At 38.0% G+C, this 27,688-nt stretch overlaps 1 protein-coding gene and 1 long non-coding RNA gene across 3 annotated transcripts in view; one reads left to right on the plus strand and one right to left on the minus strand.

The window, feature by feature from the left end:
• The window catches only part of LOC100642584, a 48,522-nt gene extending 21,822 nt beyond the window's left edge, over positions 1–26,700 (plus strand). The window contains exons 1-3 of one of the 2 annotated variants that reach the window (XM_048411777.1): positions 4,060–4,350; positions 19,754–19,953; positions 22,405–26,700. In XM_048411777.1, the coding sequence (XP_048267734.1) occupies positions 19,804–19,953; positions 22,405–23,958 (1,704 nt within the window). In that variant the 5' untranslated portion in view covers positions 4,060–4,350; positions 19,754–19,803 and the 3' untranslated portion in view covers positions 23,959–26,700. Of the gene's footprint in view, positions 1–4,059; positions 4,351–19,753; positions 19,954–22,404 lie in introns of those variants that run through there. The other variant, XM_003400534.4, reaches the window with a different exon arrangement.
• Positions 1–27,688, minus strand: part of LOC125386272 — a 336,686-nt gene that overhangs the window by 5,632 nt on the left and 303,366 nt on the right. The gene's annotated exons all lie outside the window — the stretch shown is intronic.

A 27,688-nucleotide genomic window follows, 5' to 3' on the forward strand; every position in this document is an offset into this window, starting at 1 on the left:
GTTTCATATTCTTATATTCATACTGTTCTTTCCCTTGCAAGTAAAGTAGATTAAGAGCTGTGCTTCAAACAAGGTTAAGCGCGAGTGAACGAAAGGCCATCCGGTTTTCACACTTCTGCAAAGCGGATTACGCATTGAAGATTCGTCATCCAATTGTTAGGTTCGAAGATTCCCTCAAATCGACAGCCAATTTGTGTAGGGGCTTATTTTTCATCGTCGGGGTGTAACGGTCGCGATACGTGTGCACCCTTCGGGGTCAATTAGGCCTCCTCGAGCTGGGGTATAATACCTTGCATCGTATTACATTCTACGGTGAAAAGCTCACGGTGAGAAAAGGTGCTACGTGGCCTGCACAGAATAATTGAATTTGCTTCCGTTCCTAGGACCAGCAAAATGGCAAATTTTCATGCTTAAACCTCGCTTACTCATAGTGAAAGCATAGTCGAACAATTGCAAATAATGAATATTTTATTTTATAGTGATAGAGAAAATACAGAAAGAATTTCTATTTCTGTGCGAATAAGATTCTTTCAAAAAATTAAAATTATTACTATTAATTAATTATTATTATTAAGATTATATTATTATATTACGTATTTCGATACACTATTGATATATATATTAGGAAAAATTGGTTCCAGGGCAACGATTAATTTTGAAAGGAGAGAGTTAGGAAGTCGCGTAGGTACTTTCTTAGTAGGGTCGTCCTCTGACTCGAGGGATGAAATCGACGTAATGGCGATGCAACCCTTTGACCAGATGTACAGCACAATGGTCGTCACGAAAAATCTGGCGACAATGTTATCTCGATCTTACTTTCTTTATAGGGTCACGTCACAGAAATTGAATCGTCAGGGATGTTGGTTGACGAGGTGAATTGTACGAACCATAGAGATCTACGTGATAAACGGGCAACTCGATTTTTCGACTTCTTTTCTTCCTTTCTTTATTTTGTTTTCCTTCGTGCTCAATAGAATACAATAGTTTCAGATCAATTTTAAACTATCGATGATACCAAAACGTTCTAAAAATATAAACTCAAGAAACAGTCACAAATATATGAACCAATCTGTAAGTTGAAAAAGTAAAGTTGGAGAGACATTGTCTTTTTTCCTGTTCCTCTAGTTTAGATCATTCCATAGAATAGGATACTTTCGGACAAATTATAATACACATATGTAAATCCAAAAAATGTTCTAAAAATATAAACACGACCAGAATCAAAGGAGAAAGCTAACCTCTGAACTGAAGAAGAGGAGGCAAAAGTTGGACATTGTGTTACTTTCTCGTCTAAGGCAAAAGGGTTTTTTCAAGGGATGGCCGCACAATAACAGGATAACAAATTAGTCGTCATTTTGGCTTGTCGTACGAGCCAGCTTGACCTCACAAAGCGGCGGTTTGGCTTTCGGTGAAAAAAGCAAACAACAGCCTAGAGCTGCTAAAGTCTCTTTGCCCCTCACAAAATTGTTTCTTTGCTCGCGTCGAAAGAGTCAATAGGAACGAATATTTTGGTCAGTGATTCTGTGTAGCCTAAAAAAAAGTAGGGTAACCGAAGAAACCGGTCTTCCACGACGGTGCCTCTCGCGTGTTCCTCCACGTTCGACCTTGCCTTCAACAATTCCATTTCCATCGGGACTCGCGTCGATGTTTGCACAGTACCGCAATGTTGCGCCGCTTTCTGAACCCAGAGAAAGAAGGGTGAAATGAGTTCGACGACTAGAACTCGAGGGAGGGAGAGCCAGCGAAAGGGTTGGAAAATCAAGTCGTGCGCTGATATCTGGTAGCAGCTTCCTAGTGAAAGAAACAGGCAACAGAAAACCATAATCGTCTACAAAAGATCTCGGAGGAACTATAGCGTGCAGTCACATAGACATGGCAACATTTCGCACCCTTTTCTCACGCAACACCTCACTCTAGGAGGATCCATCCTTCTTCGTTGACACCCTACGAACCTTTCTGAAGGGTTCGTCGATCAAACGTCTTGTCGACCAGTTGATAACGTCTTTACACGTAACTGGAATTACTTTGTCAAACAGTTGAGGTCAATCTAAAGATCGTTTAATACTGCCACTACTAATGACTATTATTTGTATTACTATTAATACTCTTATACTTCACTAGTAATAATAATAAAAACATATGAATGTTTCATATGGAAAAATATATAGTAGTGGTGACTAATGGAAAGATGGTGGATTTTAGAGGTGAATTAATATATATAATGTATGTTAAAGCGTAGATTAATGTTGAATTTATACTTCTATCTGAATGTTTGTTAAACATTTATGTATATAAATATACGTACATACATTGTATAAAATATTATAGTTCTACTGTTGCCTTGCATATGTACAAACATCTATTCGCAAGTATTAGGACGTTTGTGGGTTTGTTACAAATATGCTAAAAAATTCAAATTAGCAGATAAAATGACCCAAAAAGATAAGAGAAACTTTCTACATACTATTTGCAATATCGTAATAGTAGCTATATATAAAACGTGAATATACAGTTTCCATGACCCTAATTAGCGTAGTCGTATCACCACGTGCATATGCATGTTCAACAAGTGCGAATTAACAAAACAAGTAACACTAGAAAAGCGGTTCCAAATCTTTGATCGGTGGTGCAATGCCGTTGGTGTAATTCCTAATTTTTCATAAGAATTTCATACATTTACACCGATGCATTTTTTAGAATTTCAATGACTTCTCGTACAACATACGGATGAAAGTTTGTTTTTTCGTATAGAGACGGCAGAATCAACCATCCATGGGCAAGCGTGTTTTCCAGCTGAGTCATTTACGTTCACGTCTATGTTTCTTATTATTCTAAGCTTCCAAAAAATCTGAAAAAATTCTGGAATAGTCATCGAAGAAAAGAACATTCGATTTCATTGTTTCACACGAAGTAAGCTATCAAACCGTTCCCAAGAGACGTGTAGCACCGCGTTCCTCTTTCTCTCTCTCTCTCTCTCTCTCTTTCTCTCCCTTGCAACAAACTTGCAAACCGGAGACGGAAGTAACCCGTAGAATCGCTCGTTCCACGCTCGACTCTGTCCTTTTTCCCCCGGTGGATCGTGCGATCGAACGCACGGAGGGAGTGACGAAAGCGGCGTTAAAGGGGTAGCCACATAGTTGCACACAATTGATGCCAGGCTCTCATAAATCAAAAGCTTCCCTTTCTCTCTCTTTCTGTGATGGTTGGTATGTACGACGCACCGGGTAGCCGGTTCAAGGGCTGCGTATATCGAGTCGAATTTCGTGCAATCACATGGGCCAACTACGGAGCCTGCCAACCCTTTTGGTGTACCGTTACGAAATTACGCCAATAAAGTGGCAAAAATATCGCCTGCTACAGAGTGGTTCGTGTACGCGTGATCCTCATTTACATTACAATGACACGCTGTTAAGAGATGGCCACTCTATTGGTCGAATTTCGTATTGGCCAATCGGTAGGTTGAAAATACGTGAATGAAACACGATTACCAATTAGACTGAGGGACCATTCGAAAATGTGAATGTTTGAAATAATTTCGGTCTCAACAAAGTTCCAAATCGTCCGATAAGTTCGTGTCACTTATTGGTTTGTTAATCTATAGAATTTAGAATTAATTATTCTGACCATTACGCGTATTGGATTTATATCGAATTACATTCGCACGTCAAAGTCAACAAGTTTCAGAAAAATTGTTCTATAAATGACCGAATAATATAGTATTTTATCCGAAAAGTGTGTCAAATTGACACAAGGGTGAGGGTTAAGCTGTAATATCCATTTAATTTCAATCGAATGTTCACGACTTTGAACCAATTATAAGCAGTATACGACTGGATCTGAATAGACTTAGTATCAGCTAGGCAACGATACTATTGTAATGACGAAAAGCTCAGCTGAAATTCGATCTGCACCGAGGCTACTCCCAACGGTCGCTCTAATGATCACAGTAATAGCCTCTAAACTAGCAATACGTATGCAAAGAGACGGAGAGACGCATAGTGTGAAAGTCAGTTAATTTTAACCCTGCTGCGAAGCTGCAGCGGTCCGCTGTTTGTATGGAAATTTTACCGGTCGGAAAATGACCGTGTCGAAAGGCTGAACGAACGGGGCTTCTTCATTGGCTCGCCGCGTTCTCGTTTTGCTTTCTTCCCAGCAATTTACCGAGCAAATTATCGGGACCAGTGATCGCGTCCAATCACATGAACAGTAACGTATACGTTTTGAGAAAAGAAGAAGCTTTTTCTGTTTCTTTTGTAAGAGTCTGGACCAGTTAAATTGGATTTATTGGAAGGAGCAAAGAACTTTCTTTGTTAATAAAGAGCTGTACCATCTGGAGACGTCTGAAAATAAGTAAAGTTTGAGATTGTTTTAGCAAGTGATTATAAGGAGAAAAATTCTCAGTTTTTTGCATGAGTTTAATGTGACTTTGTGTTCCATTTTTTAAAGATGTGAGAAAGTGAAATTAGTGGAGAGACTCATACGAGGCTGATTTGAACAATATCACCATCAATTCTCCTAAAAGATATTGTACTTTGTCAACTATTAATAAAAGGAACACACTTTTTCTAATCTTTATATGACGAAGATGCACTAAAATTAGAAACAGCTTTTGTTAATTAATAATGTGCTAAAGTATAATGCTTCTTATACGCAACATCGAGCGTGAAGGAGTTAGGAAAGAAGAGGAATCTTAGAGCATACTAATCAACTCCATAAATTTAAAAGCAGAAAAGGTGGTGATGCAACGAAAATCATTTTTTAAATTCACTTTGGAATTTATGATTCTTTATGACGTTTCGTTGTGATACATGAAAGCATTAATATAAAGCCAAAAAGTCTAGACTGATACATATATACAGATATATCGTCTACAAAGAGTAGATTGAAGACAATTATAGGTGACTGCGCATTTTTCCAACCAACTAGTTCTATTAGAAAAGTCTCTCATCCGCTTTTCGGCATTCAGACCGCAAAAATTGGCCCATGATTAATTGTCTGATTCCCTCTCGTTGAATCATTCGTCATTCAGGTCCAAAACACGACCACAGTGCATCCAACCAACACTATAGAGTTGCCAAACGGTTTGTCAACCGTTAGTGAGACCGAAAGAATAGACCAACGACCTATTTTTTCTTTGGTAAATTCGACGATATTATTAAGACGTTCTACAGCAACGCCATGGGACGCCATGATTCTGTATGGGGGTGTGGTGCATGCGGGTACGTACGTAACTCGAGACGTTTCTCAACGATGCTTCTAAGTTTTCCCTTTTGAAAAACGGGCATTTTGCTCGTGGCCCTTTAAACACTGCTCCATTCGAAAATCGATCAAGATTTTCATCATGGTTCCACTATTATGGTGCTCTTGACGTATTGCAACTTATACTGCTTGCAGTATGGTGAGAATATGAACTTGTGCGTTGAAACGTAGCGCGCGCGCGCACTGTGTCGATTATGCAACAAGACGCAGTTATTCGGCTCTAATTAAGGAAGTAGTAGGTTATTGTTCCCCTGTCTGAGAACGTTAATGATTGCGCGGCAGGAAAGGTATAGCTTTGAATCATTGCCAGGCTGGCAACAGTTAATATTCTTATTTACGATCTTTCTGTGGTATTCGTGATTTAGTAATAATAATACATTAGATAAAGGATGGAATTAACACGTTAACGACTGCGCGAATACAGTTTGGTTATAGCATAACTAATATATGCATTTTTTATCGCGCGTTTTTCGTAAGCGAGGTGCAATAACATATTTAACTCTTTGTTGGTATTATTCACACTAATTGCTTCATTCTTATTGGTTGCATTGTATATTCGCTTTCTAGTTAATACATTCAGAAGATTTAATAAGAAAATTATTACAAATGTCTAGTAAAATCTTTTATTAATCTTCTCGTCTGTGTTAGACTTACAATGTTGATGAAATTTTATATGTATGATGTAAATATCGTTTGCCAACAGGAAGTCCGGGGTTATAATAACACAAATATTGAAGAATATTGAGAAATTGTGTTTGCATAATTCAAATCTCGAGAGATTGAATTTAAGCGTCCATAAAGCGTAAAAGTTATTTCAGATAACAGAATAAAGATGCAGAGCAGAATTATGTTATAGAATTTAACATAATTTAACATTTTTCTGTTAACGTATAAAACAGTCGATAATTAGCTTGGCATAGAATTATTGTAAAATTTTATTACGATAAAAATGGCATTTCTGAGTGCTATATTGGCATTTCTTAATGCCATATGTTTCTTCCTGAAACATTTATCGAGATACACCGAATAGCAATTCCTACGAGCAACTAAAAATTATTAGATAGTTTAAATGGCGAAATAAAAGAGCAACGCGCTTTTTAACACCAGATGTCCGGCGTTTTAACGATTTTTCGACGACAGATACTGTAAAAATTACGGCAAAATTCGCGCCAGCTGTTCCTCGAGAGATCCTGCCCGGCGCGTGAGCTCGCCAGGACCTTTGTGCCATTGTTTCGCCGGGCATAATGCACTCGAATTGTGCACCGGAGGAAGGAAGGAAAGAAGAGAGGGAAAATAAAAAGAAGAGAAAAAAAAAGACCGAATCGGCTCGGTCACACGATCGATCGGGAGGAAGAGAAAAGCCCTCTTGACTCTTGGGGCAAAAGAGAGGGCTTCGAGAGTGCTCTAGTCGCGTATACGCGCGTACTCGTGCGAGTCGGGAAAGTTGAATCTGAAAGAAAAAGCGTAGGAACGTTTGACAGATGTGGTCTCGCCGCAAGATGTGTTCGCTTTCAGCCAATATCGTGTCAACCAAATCAGAGTACCAACAAAACCGCGTCCTATAAACAATCAAACTCCGCCATTAATTTTCTCCAAACGTTCTCATTACGAATCATAATTTGAACATTTACCGTAGAAAACTTTTAGGTGTATGTTGTATACGTTATAAGAAACGTATTGAAATTTCATTAGCATTGTAGTGAAACACGACTGGCATCAGAAATCAATTTCAGATCGTATCATATAGTTTGATAGAATTTAATTAATTAATTTCACCACATGTACACTTAATCAACTCGTTAAGTGTAGTAAAAACTCCATGATCATTCTCTGAATCGCTTCTCATTTTCAACTACTATACGTATATACATATGTATATACATATATACAGTTTGCAATTTAGTCGATTCTAGTTTTCAAGCTTAGAAGCTGAAACGTTAAGGTAAAAGTACAAAAAGTTCGAACATTTGTGGCTTGGACGTCGACGGCTTTTAAAACATCAGTCTGTCGTTTCTTATTCTAACGACAACACTGTCCTCAACCGTTTCACGAAATCTCTCGGCAGGAAACAAAAAGAATCATCAAGAATGAAGCAACCAAATGACGATCGAATGGCGAAATGCTACTGTCTGTTGAAAATCCTACAGGACAATTCTTCCGCGACCCTTCCAAATCGATCTTGATAATTTCTTGGGTAAACAGAACCATTGTCCTGTACAGTGTGTCTTTCATCGATGAATGGGGATGCTGGTTGATCCTTTTGTCATCGGAGATCGTCGATCATTTCTCTATTCGTAGTAAAGATAAATCATGCTGGGACAATGGTATCTTTCTCCCTGCTCGTGTGATTTTAACGAATTTTCCGATTGAATCTGAACGTTTGCTAATATGATATCATAGCAAGTCATTGTCGCTCGATTTGTTAAATCGCTGTTAAATAATTGTCACAAAGCAGATTTTTCTACGAAACCTGTATAAGTGTAAAAAATACGCGATACTTTATCAGACTTCTTTATGCGATATATTTTTTCAGTCTAAAGCTTAAGTACATCATAATTTATCATTGTTAAGCAGCTACACATTACAATGAAACTTGATAACAATGAAATGTACAAGCGAATTGTGGACACGATACAACAACCGATATAAAAATTGTAATCAAAGTAAAAATTCCGATTCGTCGTAACTATTATTCAGAATAAAGATTGTGGATAATGATTTTAAAAATCGAGATCGATATCATAACTGACTTTAACCCCTAGAAATTATGCATCATGCAAAAATAGATAATTATTTAATATAGGAAAATAAGCTCCAATGACATTGATTTTAACGTATGCTATAGAGGATAGTAGTCATTTGTACTGACTTCCTTATACCGAATAAATACCAAAAAACTAAATAAAAAACCGTATTTTTTACAAAAAGACAACATTTTACACGGGAAGTCCGTGCCAATACTTTTGTTCATCGGCGTATATCAAGGGATGAGATTCATCTATCATGGTGGCAAAACCACCTTCCTTTTTGCCTGGTGGAAATTTGTTCCGGAGAAAAGAACATTCGAATCGATTTCCTTTCTCCTCTTTCTACCGTTTTCCCCTCCTCTGAAGACACGTTATTCGTGTTGCCAGTTCCTTTCTTCTCGCCACGTCATTTTCTTCAACTACATACCATGACGTTTCTGAATCCCCGACACGTTCCCCATTGCAGAAGGGTAAGTGAATGTTTACCGTGAGTCATCGTCTATTCACGGCCCTCCTTTCTTCGTTACCGATAAAAATCCGCGGTATAAATAGATAAGAGCAATTAATCGCGAATCGAGCCGCGTCAGCGCCGCGCAAACGTTCGACTTCCAAGTATGTAATGAGACTCTGCAAAGGGTCGAGATGATGAGCCAGAGATGAGGAATCTTCGTTGCACAAAATTTGCTAAACCTAAGTAACTCATACTTGGGAAGATATAATATATGTATATTTTGTTAGACATATAATGCACAAATGACTTATAGGGTCACTTGATCTCGACCTCTTCTGTTTGCACAGTCACGTGACATTATATCGATTACAAAACCATAACTCTGAAGCAATAGAAGAAATAAAATGACGAAAGATGGATAAAAATTTCATTACGCAAACTTAAATCGTTTCAAGTGGTTCATCGCTGTATGGTGTATGTGATTTTTGTAAGATGAGATGTTTTAAAAGCGTGTTAACGTTATTTCTATTTTTCTGAATTGAACTATATTCTAGTACATCAATTTTAAAATCATAATTTTCTGGCGTAAGTAACTTAATACCTTTAAGAGTGAATAAAAAGCAACTTCGATTGGTTTATAAATAAGTCCAATTGAAGAAAGTGAATGAGATCATGACAGTTTCGATCAATGACAAAAATTCGTGCACTCTATTTTTACAATTACGTAAAAATGCAACTCCACAATACTATATATAACCAATCAGACGGTGCGTTCCTTTAATCAGCTTCTGATCTCCGCAGACTTATTCGTCGCGACGCAATTATCCATGCTCCCGGAACACGATCCTCCAATTCCCTGTTCTGCGTTCGCGTCCTTTGATCTTGCGCATCATTTTTTCCCCGGCGCACTTTGTTCGAGACGCGATTCGTGGGCGTTGCGGGGCGATAGCGCAAAAAGAAAAAGAGAAGATCAAGAAGAGGAGGAAGAAAGGCTGGAGGAGTGTGCGCGAGAGTAACGGATACGCGAAGACAGAAGAAGCATTCATGGAACGACGACACGTGTTTCCTCGCGAGTCCCCTAGCAAGAACATCATCCACGAGAGCGAATCGTCTCGAGCAGCGCGAAACTTGGGTAATTGAACGCGAAATTTCCTTGTAAACGAACCGAGAAACGAACAGTCTCGTGGGAAAGTCGCCTTTTCCTTGGGAACTTCTTCGTCTCTCGGCTTTTCCTTCTCCTGGATCGAATAAATTTTTCCTTTCTTGATCAGCGATTGTACTTCGAGATTATCGTCTTGTTTGAAATTCATTTGAGATTACGACAATAATAGTAATTTATCGATATGAACGAGATAAATGCTCTGCTACAAAAAGTATGGAGCAACAATAGCAAAAGATAACAAAGGCAAATATAAAATAGACAACATGACTGATAAAGGACAGGAGTGAAAAGTACTGATTCGTGAGGCAGTTCATAGCTACGTACGACGATAGGAGGAATTATGTTGTAACGAATCTACATATTCTGTGCTATAGTAAGAATCTCGTAAATATTTCTCCCTTGTGTTTCTAATAAAATTACTACAGAGACATTTAGAGAATCTTCTGATAGGAATTTTTAATATTAAAAAACTTAGCACGAACCGTAATAATCAAACGCAAAATTGATATCAGCGTCGTCCTCTTCCTGTAGATTCCAAGTATTCCAATTACTGTCTCTGTTCTCAAACTTGAACAACAAGAACTCTACGAAGAATTCTTGTTTAAATCTCCACCGAGTCTGATAGCTTCTACAACGTCTTCTTGTCGATTGTCACTCTCGATTGTTCCTCTTCTTCATTGTCGAAGCTAACAATAGCCTTTGTCACTCGTCGGACAATCCTTGGCTGTTTATCGCATAATTTTCCGGTTGGAAAACGCTGCATCGATCGATCGACCGAAAAAATAATAACCAAGCGCGAAGTAAGAGAAAATCAGAAGAAATGTTGTTCTCTTTACGTAGGTTGTCGCTAAAAGTTCAACCGTATGCAATTTCTGTAAAATATCACGCATTCGATCAAAGTAATCTTCGTATCATTCGATGCACTTTCTCGGCGATTATCTAACTTCTTTCAGATTTGGAAGAACTGTGAGTTTTAGAATTCAAAAATTCTTAGTTACGGTCTCTTCATTTACAGATTCTTTCAAAATAATGTACACATTAAAAAATTATCTAGGTGTGATCTTCCACAAATGCTAAATTTTCATTTCCCATTATTTTTACGTTAGTCTCGCCGAATTTAAATTCACAAGAAAGTTACATGAACGTTTTAATTATCCATGATGATCAATATTTTCATTATGGATCTTTTTGAAGCGTTCAATACACACTCCTTATAACGAATTTCTTTTTTAGTAGTTTTCTTCTTCTTTAATAAATCTCTTCTTTTCAGTTATCAGTGTGGTTGATAATAGGCGGTATGACGAAATTTAATGAGTGATATTGTCAAATTTAATCTTCAGAAAATCATGTTTTCCATACGTGCAAACTTAATCTCGACGATGCAAAATGTCTCACGGAAGGAAGTATAGAAAGAAGGATTAAAGGTCATTAAATGCGTGAGCTAAGGGGACGAAAAGCTAGATAACAAATGACTCGCCTCGAGGACGATCGTCATGTTTTCCATGCGAAGATTGATGAGCAGAAGGAAGGGTACAGCTCGAACATTTTGCTTCCGTGCCCTTTCTACGCATATTTTAATTCTCGAATCGCTAGTTTTTCACTTCGATATAAAAAGCTCAATGTCGGATTAGGATCAAACGGAACGTGCCTTGAAATAATTAATGAACCTCTTTCCGCTTATTCGACCTGAGAATAATGAATACTTAAATGCATCTTTCACAGAGGAATACATTAACATACTTGTTATATTGTAACGTATGAACTGTTCGATTCTTAAAGATTCGTACTTTACTGAATTCTAATTTGGGAAATATACGTTTCTATATTTGTAAGCGTTAAAAAGTCCGAACTTTATGCAAAGGAGAAAATTCCCAGCTCTATCCAATGATGCTTCTATAAATACAAAAGTATTTATTGGCAAGAAAAAATAGTTTTAAGAAGTTGATATAATAACATGTTACGAGTAGACGTTTATTCATTTATGGGAAATTTAAATGTATCAAAATTTATAAGATGCACATAATGTATACACACGGAAGTAAAGAACTGTTATAATATTTAGAGAGAGTAAGACAAATCTCGATTTAAGCTCTGCTTCTTTAGTGGTATTTTGTATAAGATCCGCGATATAGTTATAATCTATGCAACATTTTAATCGATGAAACGCCTGTATCGGTTTCTTGGATGTATTTTCTGCCCCAGATTGTGAACATATTAAAACATTTCTCTTACCAATTATCCTATTATACTACATATACTACAGGCAAGTAAAACCATCACAAAATATCTAAAGATTGATTTCTGCGTAACATCAGCAACATCTAAAATTTTATTCGTCCTTACATATCACGCGCATTCTGTTTCACATATTTAAATTTCCCATGGATGCATAACGATAGCGTCTAATAACAACCCATCAAAGTAAAATATGTTGCAATCTAATATCTGAACATTCTGAACGTTCAAACTGCAACAAGGTCACAGCCGGTGGCTGTTTATTTCCAAACACAATACCCGATCGTTGAGGGAATGGCCCGTGGCGTGACCTACGAAAAATCGTAGAAAACTGGGAAAGGAGAGACGCGTCTTGAAAAGAGCCCCCTTGCAGAGAATTTTTCCAAACGAAGGGACGAAGGAAGCTTCGGGTCCCCCCTGAAGTCTCTTCACGACTTTCTCCAGCAGGCGTTCTTGCCACCCATTGTGCTTTGATTGTGAAAAGTCAAAGTTAACCGTTAGCTAGCGACTCGTACGGTTCGTAGACTTTTAAATCGGCGCGTTTCACATGGCCAGAAAGAACTGCATGGAAAAGGTGGTCCTAATAGAGTATGGAAAAAAGCTGAGAATTCATTAGGAGTTGCTAGACGTTAATGTAAAGGGTTTAGGACGCGTGGTTAGTCCTGAATCTCTCATCGTTGCAGAGGAACCACTCGGTGCAAACATAGTCCCGCGAAAAAAAGAACGGTCCCTCGTAAGCGTACCTAACGGGTTCGTCGCGTAATTACTACTAACGAACCGTTTGTTTCGCTCGACGAGATACACGGTGACTCACAGGTGTGCTTTTAGTATCGAGGTACCCGGCGCCAAAGCGCACCGAGATTACATAATAGCCGACGTAACGATTCGCGAACGTTGCACCGAGATATTCCGTTGCGTACCGAAACAAAGATCTTCGGTAGTTGCTCGTTAACGATTACAATAATTAATAATAATTTAATATTCGACGGTATTAAAGCCTTCTTCGCGGAGATTAAAAGCTATGCAGGTAAGTGATTTGAAGTGTTTTTTATCTGTAGATTCTTTTTTAACTACAGTTTGATTTTTGCGCTGCTATTGTTGTACCATGGATTTGTACGCATTTATGGGAAATTTGAACATGCGAAATGTAGAGATGTATATAACGAAATATCCAGAGTATTTTATAATGTTATAGTAACTGACTAGAAAATATTATATAACGACCTGCATAAAGAGTTACGTTAAAGGGGAAAGATTGTACTTTCTTATTCTCGAATTGAATTCTTTCGAAGCTGGGTGGAGAGATTTCTTTGAAATTAAAATTTCAGCGAAGTCAAATTTAAATCATTCTGTTTGGTTCATTTTACTGTACAAATGGTGCTATATCACCGTATTATATTGCGATTGGACAGACTGGATTTGATTCATTCTGCATTAAATGGTATTACTAAAATATTGCTAAATTATATTACGAAAGAACGTAAACGGAATGTCAATGGAAATCGATGTCGTTTTCTGATTTTGACCAGCAAAACCTTAATGACCGGTTCTCATTAGCGGTATGCAGCAATAGTCGGAACTGATGTTCACTGATGCATTTCAGTTCGAGGGACCAATTATTATGACAGTGTTTTTAGAGAGGGTAGACTGTGACGGTTACGAAAGTCTTATTAATAGCGGTTCGTATAACAGCAGGATAATCGGTGAAGCAATGCACCGTGTTTTGAGGCAGTGCTTGTGAGAAAATGAAGATAAATACCGACCCAATTCGATCGTATTAATCATGGGAAAACGCTAGGTTTCGTAACGAGAATGATGAAGAGGAAGGTATGCCCGAAGAGAAACAGTAGCGCTGGTTCATGAACTAGCTGGATTATACTGTCACGGTTAACTCTGTGCACCAGAAAGTAACAGCACGCAATAACGGTGACCGTTTTTATTATAACTTGCTTGTTTTATCTTCCGTACGACTCGCATGACGACTGTCAATGCATATGGTTCCCACCTCCGCTTCCTGGTTCCTAGCGGAGCTTCCGGTCTCGTGACAGCCCGTCCTGGTCCACCGCTCGTTCCGTCCCAACATTACAGCTTCGCCACTTTCACGTCGCATTTCACCTCCGAGTGATGCAGACTTCCTTCCTCGTGAACTACCGGTTTGCGGTCGCGCTCAAATCACCGAAAGAAGTCAGAGAAACGCAACTTTGACTCGCTCGTTGACGCTTATCGGCGACGCGACATTGGCGCCACGTGACTGTTAATTAGTAGCAATAATAATATAAGACGTGGAAGATTGCGCGGTATAATTAGACAGAAGGTTATTTTATTATGTAATATGTGCAAAGATAAATTGGAAATGTGGAACAGAATTTTGTCAATGGAGCTTTGTTTCTAAGCCAGTCGAGTTTGAAGTCTTGTCAACGTGAACACGTGGACTTTGCAACTTTTTGACCGAATATACGACTGGACGACTGGTGAGTTAATGTACCCGTGAAAGTAAGTTAAACATATAAGGTAAATTTGTTGTTTAGGGCCTTATTTTTTAGGAAAGTACGTTTGAACTTACTCAGTTAAGAATTGACGCGATATCGATGAATTTTCGAGTACAATTTTCTGGGCTTCAAACGAATGTATTTTATTATAGATTTTCAATTTATTTTTGCATGAGAAATAACCTTCTGCAGATTATACGTACGTTCTCGAATTATCTATTCTGCTTTTTTCACCTTTCTAATAATTCAAATTATTCTATGAACACGATAGAAATCATACTTTATTCGCTCTTGACGTGAAAGTTACGTTCGAAACTAATCAATATAGTGTTCGCTATAGTGTTCAGAAAGATATCCTCATTACCCAACATTAAAATCCCGAACTATAATATTCCAGAAATATTATTTATGTTTAGACTCGATTCAATTCCCAATGCTAATTTAATACAGGGGACTCCACGTGGATGCATTGAAAAATAAGAAAAAAAGAAAAACGTGAGGAAAACTGAGGGCGTTCACGCCGGCGATTCATCAGTGAATAAATAATTCATGGTGTTTGCGGGGACAGGACCATGGCGGTAAAAACGTCTGGGGCCCTGTTTAACCAGGATGACGTTCCAGGACTGACAGGAGGCAGATGAGCGTGAAGGAACAAGGTGAAAAATGGAGGACTGTTAAACAGGATTTTCGATGTTGACCGAGGCAACGGAAAACGAGGACGGTACTTCCTGAGGGAAGCACGGAAGCTTCGTTTCTTTGATCTTCGTGGGACCGACGGATTCCGTTCGACTATCGAAGAGACATTTTTCTTATTTTTTCTATCGTATAGAAATCGAGAATTAGGTCTCGGTTTAAGATCTCTATCAAATTATTGTAGCTCGAGTTTGGACGATTCGATATCTGATGCAACATTATCAAATCCTATGTAGCTAACAATTATAAATACTGTGCATAATTAATTACGTAATGAATAATTACATAATTCAATAATTTTTTAAATAATTTCAAATTGGAAGATTCTGTGACGAAAATTCCTAATATAACGAATTACAATATCTTTAACTTCATTTTCTTTTACAAGTGACAAATATCAGAAATTTTCGAAGGACACTGTATTCCAAGAAAAAGATCGACTTTCTAAAATCACGGATGCAAACTCAAAGATCAAAGGCATACCTCCTACAGTTGTGCTTCGAAAAGAATAAGTTAACGGTATCGATTTTTGAAAGAGTCACCCGGTATACGTGACAGTCATGCGTTATCCTAGGATCTGAGGAAATAAACGGTTTCCTGAGTGAAACGTGCCACTGTGGTGTGGGCCAGCCACGAGGGACAGATAAAACATACGTCGAGGCACGTTTAAGCCTCTTCCATGCAAAGAACCAACCAACGCAATGCTTCAGCATTTCCGAATGTTCATAAATATTCATACATCTTTGTATTAAGAGTTCGTGAATGGGAAAAAGGGACTGTCCTTGAACAAATGTCATAAGGGAAGAATATCCAACTTCATACACCTCTCTTCTCATCGAATCGAAGAATCATATTTTTCAAATCGAAGATCTGTTACCGTTCAATTTTGGTTGATTAGGCGATACCTGAACGACGGTGTTTGATCGGGACATTCAGTTCGCTGAAATAAGGCAAGAAGAGTTACTGGTTTGTGTATACTTTCGTCGAAGAGCTTTTGGATGAACAGGATGCGGGTCTATAGGAGGATTGCCTTATTTATGAGCCATTCACAACTGCCGAGCGTATATACTAGTTCTCAAATTTAATGGACCGTGAGAGAAAGAAAGAGGATGCTGACTCTCTAGGATTCTTTAATTCGAAACATGTTTTCTGCCCTCGAAATACTACCATTTGAATAGAAAGATATATTATACATATATATCGATCATAGACATTTACATAGATTCTTTAAATTTGGTGCATTACACAGAAGATCTTATTTGTATTTTTGCATCAAATTTTGTATTAATTTAACGCAATAATTGAACGATTTTAAAAATCAGTAATCAATTTCATGTTATCAAAACCCATGTTTTTGTGAGTTTTAAGATGAAATATACGTTTTTGCATCATATTGAACATTTTAAAAACGATGATGCGATATTAAATCGAAATGAAAATTTCTTTTCCGGATAAAACGGATACATAAAATGTAAGAAGTGTATACAGACATTTGTGACTGACTGTATACACAATTTCTCGGTTCAAAAGGTTTCATAAATGAATCTCTTCGGGCAGAAAACACGATTCGCCGATTTCCCGTCTCAAACAGATGTTTCTTCGCTTTTGAGCTACCAATAAAAAGAAACACTCTGGCTATAATTTTCTGTTTGCAAGATGGACGCCTAAAAACTGAAGTCAACGATGATTCACACGTTTCGTAATTCCGTTCCTGGAAAATCACACGTAGTCCGTAATTGTATCCGACAAATAGACTGACCTTGAAAGCAGCGTGTGATTCACCGTTGCAGAAATGTTTCGGACCAAGCGATTCGGAACCGTGCTTCAGCTGGAGCGAGATTAGAAAATTCGTTCCAGAAACGGCAGCGTAGCTCGGAGCTGCTTTCATTTTCCATTTTCATGCGAGCGAAACTCCGTTGGCTTAGTTTTCCATCGACGTTTAGTAGTGGAGAATACGATCGATCATGGCGACACTTTCGCGATAATGACGTGCTCAATCTCTCGCGGAATAGGACCAAAAACGGTCGAGGATTTGCTACACACCAGACACTTCAGCGTCCTGATAGGCAGACCTGTCACTTCGTAATAATTTACAGACATCATGCAGTAATTTGTGCCAGTATAATTTATGCGGACGCCGCGTGCAGTTTTCCATAGTCGTTGGAGCGAGAAGAACAACCACAGAACTCGCGTTACGATTTTTAATTCGCACTTTATCGATGTAATACCGAGTGACGGGAAAATACTGCAATTGAAAGTTTTGACGTAACTTTTGTGTAAAAGATGTTGAATTTTATTAAATATTTCGAAATGAACAACTTGAACAGTTGAATGATAATTCTACTCGAACTGAACAACTAAAGTTAACGACTGAATAAAAAAATAATTTCCTATCGTTTGAAACTGCTCCGAATTCTAAAAAAAAGACATCAATTTAATATCCAGACGTAATATTATCTCTTGAAAGCTATCTATTAGATTAATTTATCATGGATACAATGTTACCCCAGTACAATATTTTTATTCTAGAAATCAATAAATCCAATACTCTATTATTACACAATATTAGATGAAACGCAAAAAGGTGATTGTTTGCGAAGGTTATAAATAACATCGTGGCAATTCTATTAAGAGACGACAATATTCAAACAAAAATGGCATGGAGTGAAATTTCACCCCTGATAGCTTCTGTCGAAGGCTAAGCAAGGTATAAATATCCATCGATGTAGAATTTAAAAAAAGGTAGAAATCCATCACATTTATACTTATTTCGCTCACGAAATTCACAAAGGGTGAAATTTCACCCATCATAGCTTAAAGGACGCGCAAGACATAAATATCCATCAGATCAATCACAATCTCCGCAGAATTTAAAATAGAAAAATACTCAACAATGACTTTTATTTCATTCGATGTGAGATTTTAGAACTTTATAGATTTGTATAATTACATAGACGATATATACTATAATATTTATAAATCTATGTCTTCTACATTCGCAGAATTCCACAAATATTCTTCTGTTAGCAAGGTAATGCACTTACACCACCCTCGAAGCTATATTCCCGACGTAATTTATTAAATTGTGCAGTTCTATACCCTGTAAGGTAAAAAGCATTAAAAATGTTTTGTGTCATCATGGGTGTTTCCCCGACGTTTCTATCTTTAGCAGTGGCAATCGATGCGAATATGGAAATGATCGCGGACTATTCGGTGACCATCAGCTGGTTTCCGTGGAAACCAGGTGGGGGCGTGTGTCGTAGGTCGTCGAGCGTAGGCTGGTCGTCGAATCCATCCGCGTGGACGTACACCAGGCAGTCAGGAATGCAGGTGAAGGATTTCCACGTAGTTTCTCTGCGCCAATTTACTTCCTTATTGGGCTGAAAAATGTCTGGAATCCTGTCCATCGCGTCCTTCCCGATATTTTACTCGTGAACGTCCTTCGCTCGTGATAAGGAATTCCTCATGGAAGGTTAATGGATGTACTTAGCCGGTGACTCGTTTTCCAACCACTTTGTGCACCTTCTCGTGTTACTCTGCGCCGAGTGTTCATTATAATAGGCGAGATAATACAATCGAACCTGGACAACTCGAAAATTTCTATAGGACAACAATTTTGTAGCTGTGAAAACTCTCTACAAATCGAAATATGTTTAAACGTTATCTCGAATCATCTGTCGTGTTTAGATACATTATTTTCCCATTGTGATTCGGATTCCCTCAAGAAGCTTAAGTTTACTTTAATAAACATCAAATCAATATAACTTGTGATTCAAATTCACAATCAAACTTTGATCACCGTTTGATCATCCTCAAAGTGATAGGAATATGGATATCTATATGTCTTGCAATGAAAAACTATATATTAACCTACACTTACTATAAGAGGAAACACGAGTATGTATTATAATCTATCATAATAACTAGCAGCAATAGAAAGAGTTTGATTCGATCAATCTAGACGTCGAATAAAGAAGAAATGTTAAAAAATTACTTTAAAAAGCATCGCAAAATAACTCAAGCATATTTAGATTAATTGTTTCTCTAACAATCTGAGCCAATTATCATTTTCTGTATAAAACCAGCGAATACCTCAATACCTATAAACAGAGCTGTATATACAAACGTGTATGTAGAAGATTCCCTACTGGCGTCGCGTCGTAAAATTGGAAGACGTCGACGACAAGGGTGTAGCAGGAATCCCGGCGTCTATTTCTATCTTATGGCTGAAATAGTCATTATGGTCGACGAAACGTGGGTGTGTTTAGGTACTGTTTCCGACGGTAATTGGCCGGGGAAAGGGGAGATGAACCGTAAAGAGAGAAAGCACCTAGGGTGTCTGCGATACGTATAGACCATCCTCGCTCCTACGCCGTTCAATTGAATGACGTCAATCTTTTGATTACCTAAGCTTACGCGATTCATCCGCCCGCGTTTGGGCGGAGAAAAAGCTCGAAACATATTATTAAATTGAAGTCGTAGTCAACCGACGAGTCAAAGGGAATGTCAACTGAACGCACTGACAACTTTCAGTTACGGATAAATTATGCACGGTCGACAGGGTACTTTTAATTAGATATGATTGGGACGAAAGGCCACCGCGTACATCCGCAAGTACTGCACGAACAATCAGTATAATTCGAATCACTTTGGGCTGTGGCACTGATTGATCCGTATTAAGAGTCTAATTTTCTTTTTTCTCTCTCGTTTGTTCCAGGCGAACTATACGTGGAGGACCTAGGTGAGAGGCGGATCGTATCCATCAGAATGGGATGGCTTTGGGTCGAGGGTACTCCCAGGCTCCCGTTGAGGGCATTGAACCTACGACAAGCAGCACCCAGCCTATGTCAACCACACGCACTGGCTCTTGGATTCACACTCAGCAACTCGCAGGGTCACACTCTCGCCACTTTTTGGGTAACTTCTCAGTTTTTTATTGGCTACTGAACTTAGAGGCAGAGAAATTACTTTTTGATATCAATCTTAACGATCTAACTAACCTTTGGAGGATATTAAAAGGTTTAAGACATGTCAGGGGAAAGTTATTTTATGTCTATGTGGAACTTCCATGGCACTCTCACAAGAACCTGAATCAGTATCTAATTGGTTCACCTACAGTCACTGAATATTACTCATTAAAATTATTCTTTTATTTAAAAACAAATTGTTAGCTTTGTACAAAAATTCTATTTTTGGAAAAACTTATATTTTACGAACACTGGACGTCCTATGTTAAAGATATTTGTCAGCAAACATATTAGCGATCAGTTCAAACCACTGTAGGTACAGTATATAGTTTATCTAAATATGTCATACATATTTAATTATAATTAAAGTAGAAATGACAAAATGAGATAGATACACGTAATTATATCTTATGGTTATACCTATCTCGATAAAAGTACACATTAATATCAGAATAAGGATGTGATACCGGTCATTTTGATTAGTTTGACAGCTTTAACGTTAAAAATCGGAGGTTTGACTCTCTTTTGACGTTAGATGTTAAATGATTGGAATCAGTGTTTCGAGATTTCGACCTTTTTGTCGGTATGTAATTCGAGGCATAACAGTATCAGGAACCTGGACGTGAAAGAAAGAAGAAGTGGACAGGCGAGATAGAATAATTCGCCGCAACACGCAATGTAATTACATGTAAATGGCTTTTATCCGCGGCACGATCCGTTTCCTCGCCCGCAAACACTTTCTCGTCTTGGTCAAAGCTCCTGTTTTGCTAAACGCCGCAATTTCTAATTACGCTCTGCCAACGTCTGCAACTCGATTTCTATCTAGTTATACAACCCTACCATCTATCTCGACTCTTAGTTTATCAAAAGTTTCGATTCATTTGAGTTTCTGCGCTAATTATCTGTATCCAGCAGTGTGTTTTCTTTGACTTTGATTGAAATTCAAGTTCAAATGGCTGATAAGATATTTGAACACTTGTAATGTATTTTATGAATATATTATACATGTGTTATAGGAAGCATTTTGAAATTTCATTAACGCTGTTAGGAGACACGTTTATGTATATTTCCAGATTGCTTCTGCTGTTAATGAAATGCCAAAAAGTTTAGTTATAATGCATTATAATCATAATCCATATGAGTCTTCTATTGTAAGTATCCAAATAACTTCGTGAGTCACTGTAGACGAGCCTCTCAGAAACTAAATTAATCAACTCTTCTTGTAAACTTGCCAATTTATTATCCAGATGCATGATTAATGTGCAATTGTATAAATGTCATTTATTTCTTAAGAATTGAACATTAATCGTGTAACTATATAACGAAATTGAGAAATTCATAAAAAATTGAGTTTATCAAGGTTTTGAAAGGAACCAATGTAAAATTCATAAAGGTCGATTGATAAGATAAGGAAGAGACGCGAAGGACGCGAGCAGGTGACGTAACTCGTATCCGTACGGGGTGCGGAAGGTAATAAGGTCAGTAGGCAAGGTCAAAATCCGCCGGAGCGATCACGACGATAAGCGGACGCGTGGGAGATCCGCGCGCCACTCTCCCATGACCCGGCATTGTCAAGGAGTCCCACCATCCTCCTTTCCTGGCAAACGAGTTCCTTCGCCTCGTTACCTTACTGACTCAAAGGACGTTCGCGCGGTCATCCAGCGGCGTCTCGCTCGGAGCAACAAAGCCTGAGTCGCCATTCACAGATCTTAATAATAGCTTGTAATTGAGTTTACAATCGGCTAACAGACTCCTAACGTAGGTTTCCTTGAATATTTCAAGAATAATTATATGGTAGCGAGGGTTCTCTAAGACCCATTAAACGAATGACATAGGACGTGGCTAGAATTTCGATCGCTACATTAGAATGAGAAACATGAAGCATGAACGAGGAAAAGGGAAAGATTCGTCGACTGAACACCATTCGTTAACACCAGTAAAACGACTCAAATGCATAAATATGCCTCTCACATTTTATAATACCATGTACAAAACATCAAAGGTATAGTCTATAATATTTAATGAATGCAACATCAAAAGTGAACTCCTTATATGAAGTATTGAAAGTATACTTTTTATAGCATTCGATGTATAAAGCAAATATTTGTTTAGGTTCTATCTCTTTAAATACATGAACAAAAATATGAATTTGCACCGCAGACTAATAATTAATACATACATTACACAGTATTTGCAAAAGATATATTGAACATGTTCTTCGAATCCTATTAGAAAAATAAAAAATAATTTCCACTGGAATTCGAATTACATTCGAGACACCTGGATAGAAATTACATTGATCCATATATAAGTCACAAAATCTATGTATTTAGTATTGAAAAAGATATCTAAAAAGTATATCTAATATTTGTTAAGACAAAACTACTTTCCTGTTTTACAGGCGGATTCAGAACCCGTGTACTGGTCCTGGGTGAGGGCAATCGCGGCAGAATTGGTCAGGCAAACACCATTTCGAGCCCAACGCTGTCTGAACTTCCTGGAGATCCTGACCATCTGTCCAAGGGGACCCGTTCCATTACCCGACAGTCCCACAGAATCCAGAAGACGCTCCAGAAGCGAGTTACGCTGCTGGACCAGTGACTCTCCCACAGAGAAAGAGCCTAGAACAACCACGACAATCTTAGAAGAATCCAGACGAAGAGCGAGAAGCGAGTTACGTGGTTGGTCCAGTAGTAACTCCAGCGACGAAGATCTGTTAGGCGACTTTCGAAGTATTCCAACGATAATAACAAAGGACCAGCCAATGACCAGGACCTGGGGCTGCAGCGAAAGCAGCGAGGGAAGTGACGACAGTCTTCCTTGGAGCGGCGTGTGTCGTTCCAGCGTGGATTCCGTGGACTCGGCAGTGTCTATTCCTGAACCAGATACCAGAGAACAAAGGATCCAAAGGTATAAAGAAGCCAGAAGACGAGAGAACGAAGCTAGAAGTAGAAGAGTGCTAGAAGAAGATGCTAGGAGACGAAAAGACAGAGCTGAAGAGAACAACAACGATATCCTAAAAACTTATGGCTCAAAATCGAGGAGTAGGTTCTACTCTAGCAACGACAATGACAGCTATTGTTTAACATCCATAAAGAAGGACAACGATAGTGGCTATGAAATTTCTAGACTAAAAAACGAGAAGAACATCATTATCAGATTGCCTCCTGTGAAGCCTAACGAGTCTTCCTTAGTCAGATTCGAAGACGATCATCGGAATGAGGATGATAAGAGGAACAATAACAGTCCCAGAAATGGTAACGCGAGTCCTGGTATACTTAGAATGGATATGAATGAGAGAAGAAGTCGTGCAAGAGAGAGGAGAAGCATCAGAGAGAAGAGCCAATTGCTTCAAACACAGCAATTTACTAATACAACTGTAGAGACTCTTCAGGAACGCAAGGAACGATTGGCCCAATTATCCTCGAGGATTCCAGTGCCTCGACAATTGTCGCAGAATTCGAAACTCGCGGAGAATTACAATTCGACGGCTCTGCCTAGGTCGTCGACCTCTCTGTCGGTTCTGACCGAGCCACCTTGCGAGGAAGACGTGGCTAGGCTCTTGGAACGGTGTCAAAGGGTAGACCATTACGTGCCAGTACGAGAGAAGCTGACTCTGTTCGAATCTCTGTCTAGGCTAGGTGGTCGACTAGCTAGAAGCACCGAAGATCTCGGTCGAACGTCTTCGAAACCGAGTCCTAGAGGAAAGCAACGTGCCCGGTCGCTTCACGATCTCAACAGAGGAGCCAGGGCCGTTCCCGTCAGGGAAATGTGTCGATTCTTCGAGGGAGACGTTGAACAGGATCAGAATCAGAAGACTCCTCTTGCCAAAACGAGGTTCAGTGACCCTGTGACACCTACTAGGAGTACTACGTGGAAGGATGCTGCGAGTTCCAAAGGCAACGACACGCCTCACATAAGATCTTCCACGAGAAAGAAACATTATTTAAAGTAATGGTTGTGTTCGAGGTTCATCTTTACAAGTCCTAGATCCTCCTGCACAATAACTTACTAACTGATAATATTAATGACTTGACAAATTGCAAATTGTTTTGCTTATACACTTTTTCTTTACAATCTTCCTTTGCAATATCACGTGAAATGATGAAATGACTTGTGGATTCGTAAAATCTAATTTTCTTTCTTAGCGAACATATTGCTGTTACATATGTAACTTACGAAGCTCCACTAATAATATTAGTTCAATTGTTAGAGGATGGTGTCTTCGAGTTTTCGGTGTCTGAGGCTTTGATGTGTCTGAGGTTCTGATGTGTCTCTGCTGAGAAATTCTATGTTCGAAAGCAGGCCTTTCAGAGGAACATACTCTGTCCTAGATTTGAGCGATTAGAGTCACAGAGAAAAGCGCCAGATCTGATACTTCGATTTCCGATTCCGTAGATTTACTGGTATTATAGACCGAATCGTGAAGTTAGAAAGGATCGATATCGATCAGTTTAGACGCGAATCCGCTCGCTTGACTGCGATGGATCGTCACACTCGTGTCGAGAGAAAGTCGCTGCCTGGAGCAGCAGGTTTTTTTGCTCTCCAGGATTTGAACTGTGCTCGATTCGAGGTTCCGATCAGACGTTTCCACGCGACACGAGCATCGACGATGCCTGGCAAAGTACAGGAAGAAATACAAGGTTTTTGCGAGCGCGGTTTTGTCAATTTTTCTTATTTATTGTATTTTCGTTCTGTTTTTTGTACGAGATTCCCGGGAGCCTAGCGTAGTCCTCGAACGTGATTCGACGTCACGGATAAAGAGCGCATCGAATCGAAAGATGAAGAGGAAGAGAAAAAGAGAGGGAATAGGAGAAACCGGTAATTTCCATTCACCAAGCGATTCTCGCGCACGAAACACCTGCCGAATGCAAGTCGAAGGCGGTCTTCGATTTCTCGATTAACCGACCAAGACTCGTGGAATCGTTAATATCCGGAGATACGAATGAGAGACTCAACCATCCTGAGGAGTTCTACGTATTTCGTTGAATGGAATGAGAGTTTAAGTTCTTAAGAGTTCTTGCGGAAAGTTGCAATTATTAAGTTGTATAAATAGATTAACGAAGTTTTTGAAACCGTAAACAGTTAGGGGTCCTTTAATTTTGTACATAAAGTAATTATATTCAGGTTGTTCGAAAAATTCATAAAAATGAAATTTAAGAATGATTGGAAAATGACACATTTGTATGGAACTAGAATGTTATTGAATAATCTATGCATTGTTTCTTTTTGTGACAATATTCTGCTGTTTATTAGATTATTTTCTCACAGAATTTTTCAACAATCAGTTGTTTCAAATGGTGTTTGAAAGATTCTAAATTATTCTGGTTTTTGCCATTAAAAGAGATTTTATAGAGATTAGAATAAATGTAAATGATTCAAATATAATTGGACATATTAACTGGAATTATCGATATTCAATTAAAATTATTACTTTGTTTTATCATTTATTATTTATTCTATTATCTCACAAAAATTTCTAACAAATGATCATCTTCCAATCATGAAAAGGCTACGAACGTTTCAAACAACCCGATATTTCCTTCCACGCGTACCTGAACGAATAAAATTCGCATTTAATTCACCCGTCGTTTGATCAGCGATGGCTGTTGTAAATAATTTATTTAGTTAAAAATCGGAAGCTGGGAGAACGTAGCCAGCTATTAGTCGGATCTCGAACATCCGTTTCAACGAGTGGCGCGTGAACTAATATCGACTTCCGTTTGCTCTTCCCGTCGGGACGAACATTTCCATTCTTGTTTCTCTTCTGCTCCTTCTCTCTTTCTCATTCTTCTTTTTCTCTTTGAGTTCAACTAGGTCATGCGAACGGCCCCTGAACCGTGTATCTCGTGACTCTTTTCTTTTGTTCCGCAAAAAAATAATCGCATTAGGAACCAGACGGAAAAAATAGAAGAAGAACGACTTTTAACGATGACGAGATTTTTTTTCTCCAGGCGATTTCCTTCGCTTGCAACCTATCGATTATCCATAGCCACGAGATATAGAATTATCATCGAGAAATAGCGCTAACTATATAACGAAGTGCCAAAAAAAGGAAAAGTGTTATGTTGCTTTTGTCGAGAAGAAATATGAAAATGTATAGAAAAATATAAATAATTAAATCTGTATATACTTGTTAATTTTAGAATTACAGAGATCGATATAATTTTTTTGTTTCGCGTCTCGGTTATTTCAGATCGCAGAAAAGTTACATTGGAATTACCTTTTATGCGATCTGCAAAGCGATTATTTATTACATGTGTATAAGATATATATATATATTATTATTAAGATATAGTTATATTGAGTTGGTTCTGTGAGAATCGATCGACTGATGTTGGATACGTTTCGACGATAGTTTTATACAGTAAATTAATTCTTCTAGGTAAAGTAACCTAATCAAAGGTCGAATCCATTTATTTTTCGTATCTTCGTATACGCGTATCACATAGGAAGCCGTATGTACGATTGTGTGACAATGTACGATAATTCGAAAAATTAGTGTGCTTTGTGTAGAAACCTGTAAGCTGATGGAAGTATAATGGAAATATGTGCACGACGATTAACAGCGGGAAGATTAATTTAAACGACAGTGAATTGATCGAGCCTTGGTGAACTTTCGTATTACAAATCTAATCGAAATTTTTGGCTAATCACCCAGTAAATTTGTCGAGTCGCTCATTAAAAAACGCAACTTTTCAAAGTTCAAAGTTCAAAGTTCAAAGTAAAAAACACTTTCCAAAGAGCAAAATAAAATATTATAAAATAAATAACAATTATAAGACAACTATAACAAAATAATACGAAAAAATTGGATAGTTTGTAGTAAAATTTATAAGATACAAGTTGAATAACATATGGCCAGTCTTGCCACCATCAAATATCTCCACTTTTTAGAAAAAAAATCATTCATGTGTCAATAATGGAAACATATTATAAAATGAACAATAAATAATTATGATAGTATGTCATATTTCGTGGATAAGGTAAATGATATTAAATACTCCAGCCAAAGTTCGATATCGTCTTGTTGAGAAACGAAACATTTGTAATTAATTGGTTTCTTTTCCCAATCAGAGACAACGTTTGTTCGAATTAAACATTTCAATGCTTGAGAGGAATTGAAGATAAATAAAATTGTTCCCTAATCCTACCAATACAATAAAGAATATATTTATTAACAAAAAGGCTACAAACTTTCCGAACAATCTAATACGTATAATAAAAACGAACGAAATGTTCGAGAACATATAACGAATGTATAAATAGAATATTTATGTTCAGTGATTGCTAACATGAGAAATTACATTTCTATGTTTTTCCATAATACAGAATTTAAAGGATATTTTTTATACTTAAAACGATTTCCAAAGTTTCATTTTACTTTTAATTATCGAACGATAATTATAAATTAAATTTAATCAATAATAAATATGTTCTCTATTTATACACTCGCAATGTGCACCGAGGAAATAGTTAACCTGCAGTAAAACAACCTCCAGCAAGGCTCGATCGTTTTCGCGTCAGCAAGCCGACGACCGTGTTCAGGGTGTGTCCTGGCAACCCTCTGTGCCCGGATGTCTTATCTCCTTATTCTTTCGCTCGCGAATAATGGCCGCGCATGCACGTCGAGAGGAAACACGTGCAGAGCTCGTCTGTAAAAATGTAGCAATTGAACGCGGTAG

Source organism: Bombus terrestris, chromosome 14, assembly GCF_910591885.1.
Source record: "Bombus terrestris chromosome 14, iyBomTerr1.2, whole genome shotgun sequence".
In the NCBI taxonomy this organism is placed as follows: Eukaryota; Metazoa; Arthropoda; class Insecta; order Hymenoptera; family Apidae; genus Bombus; species Bombus terrestris.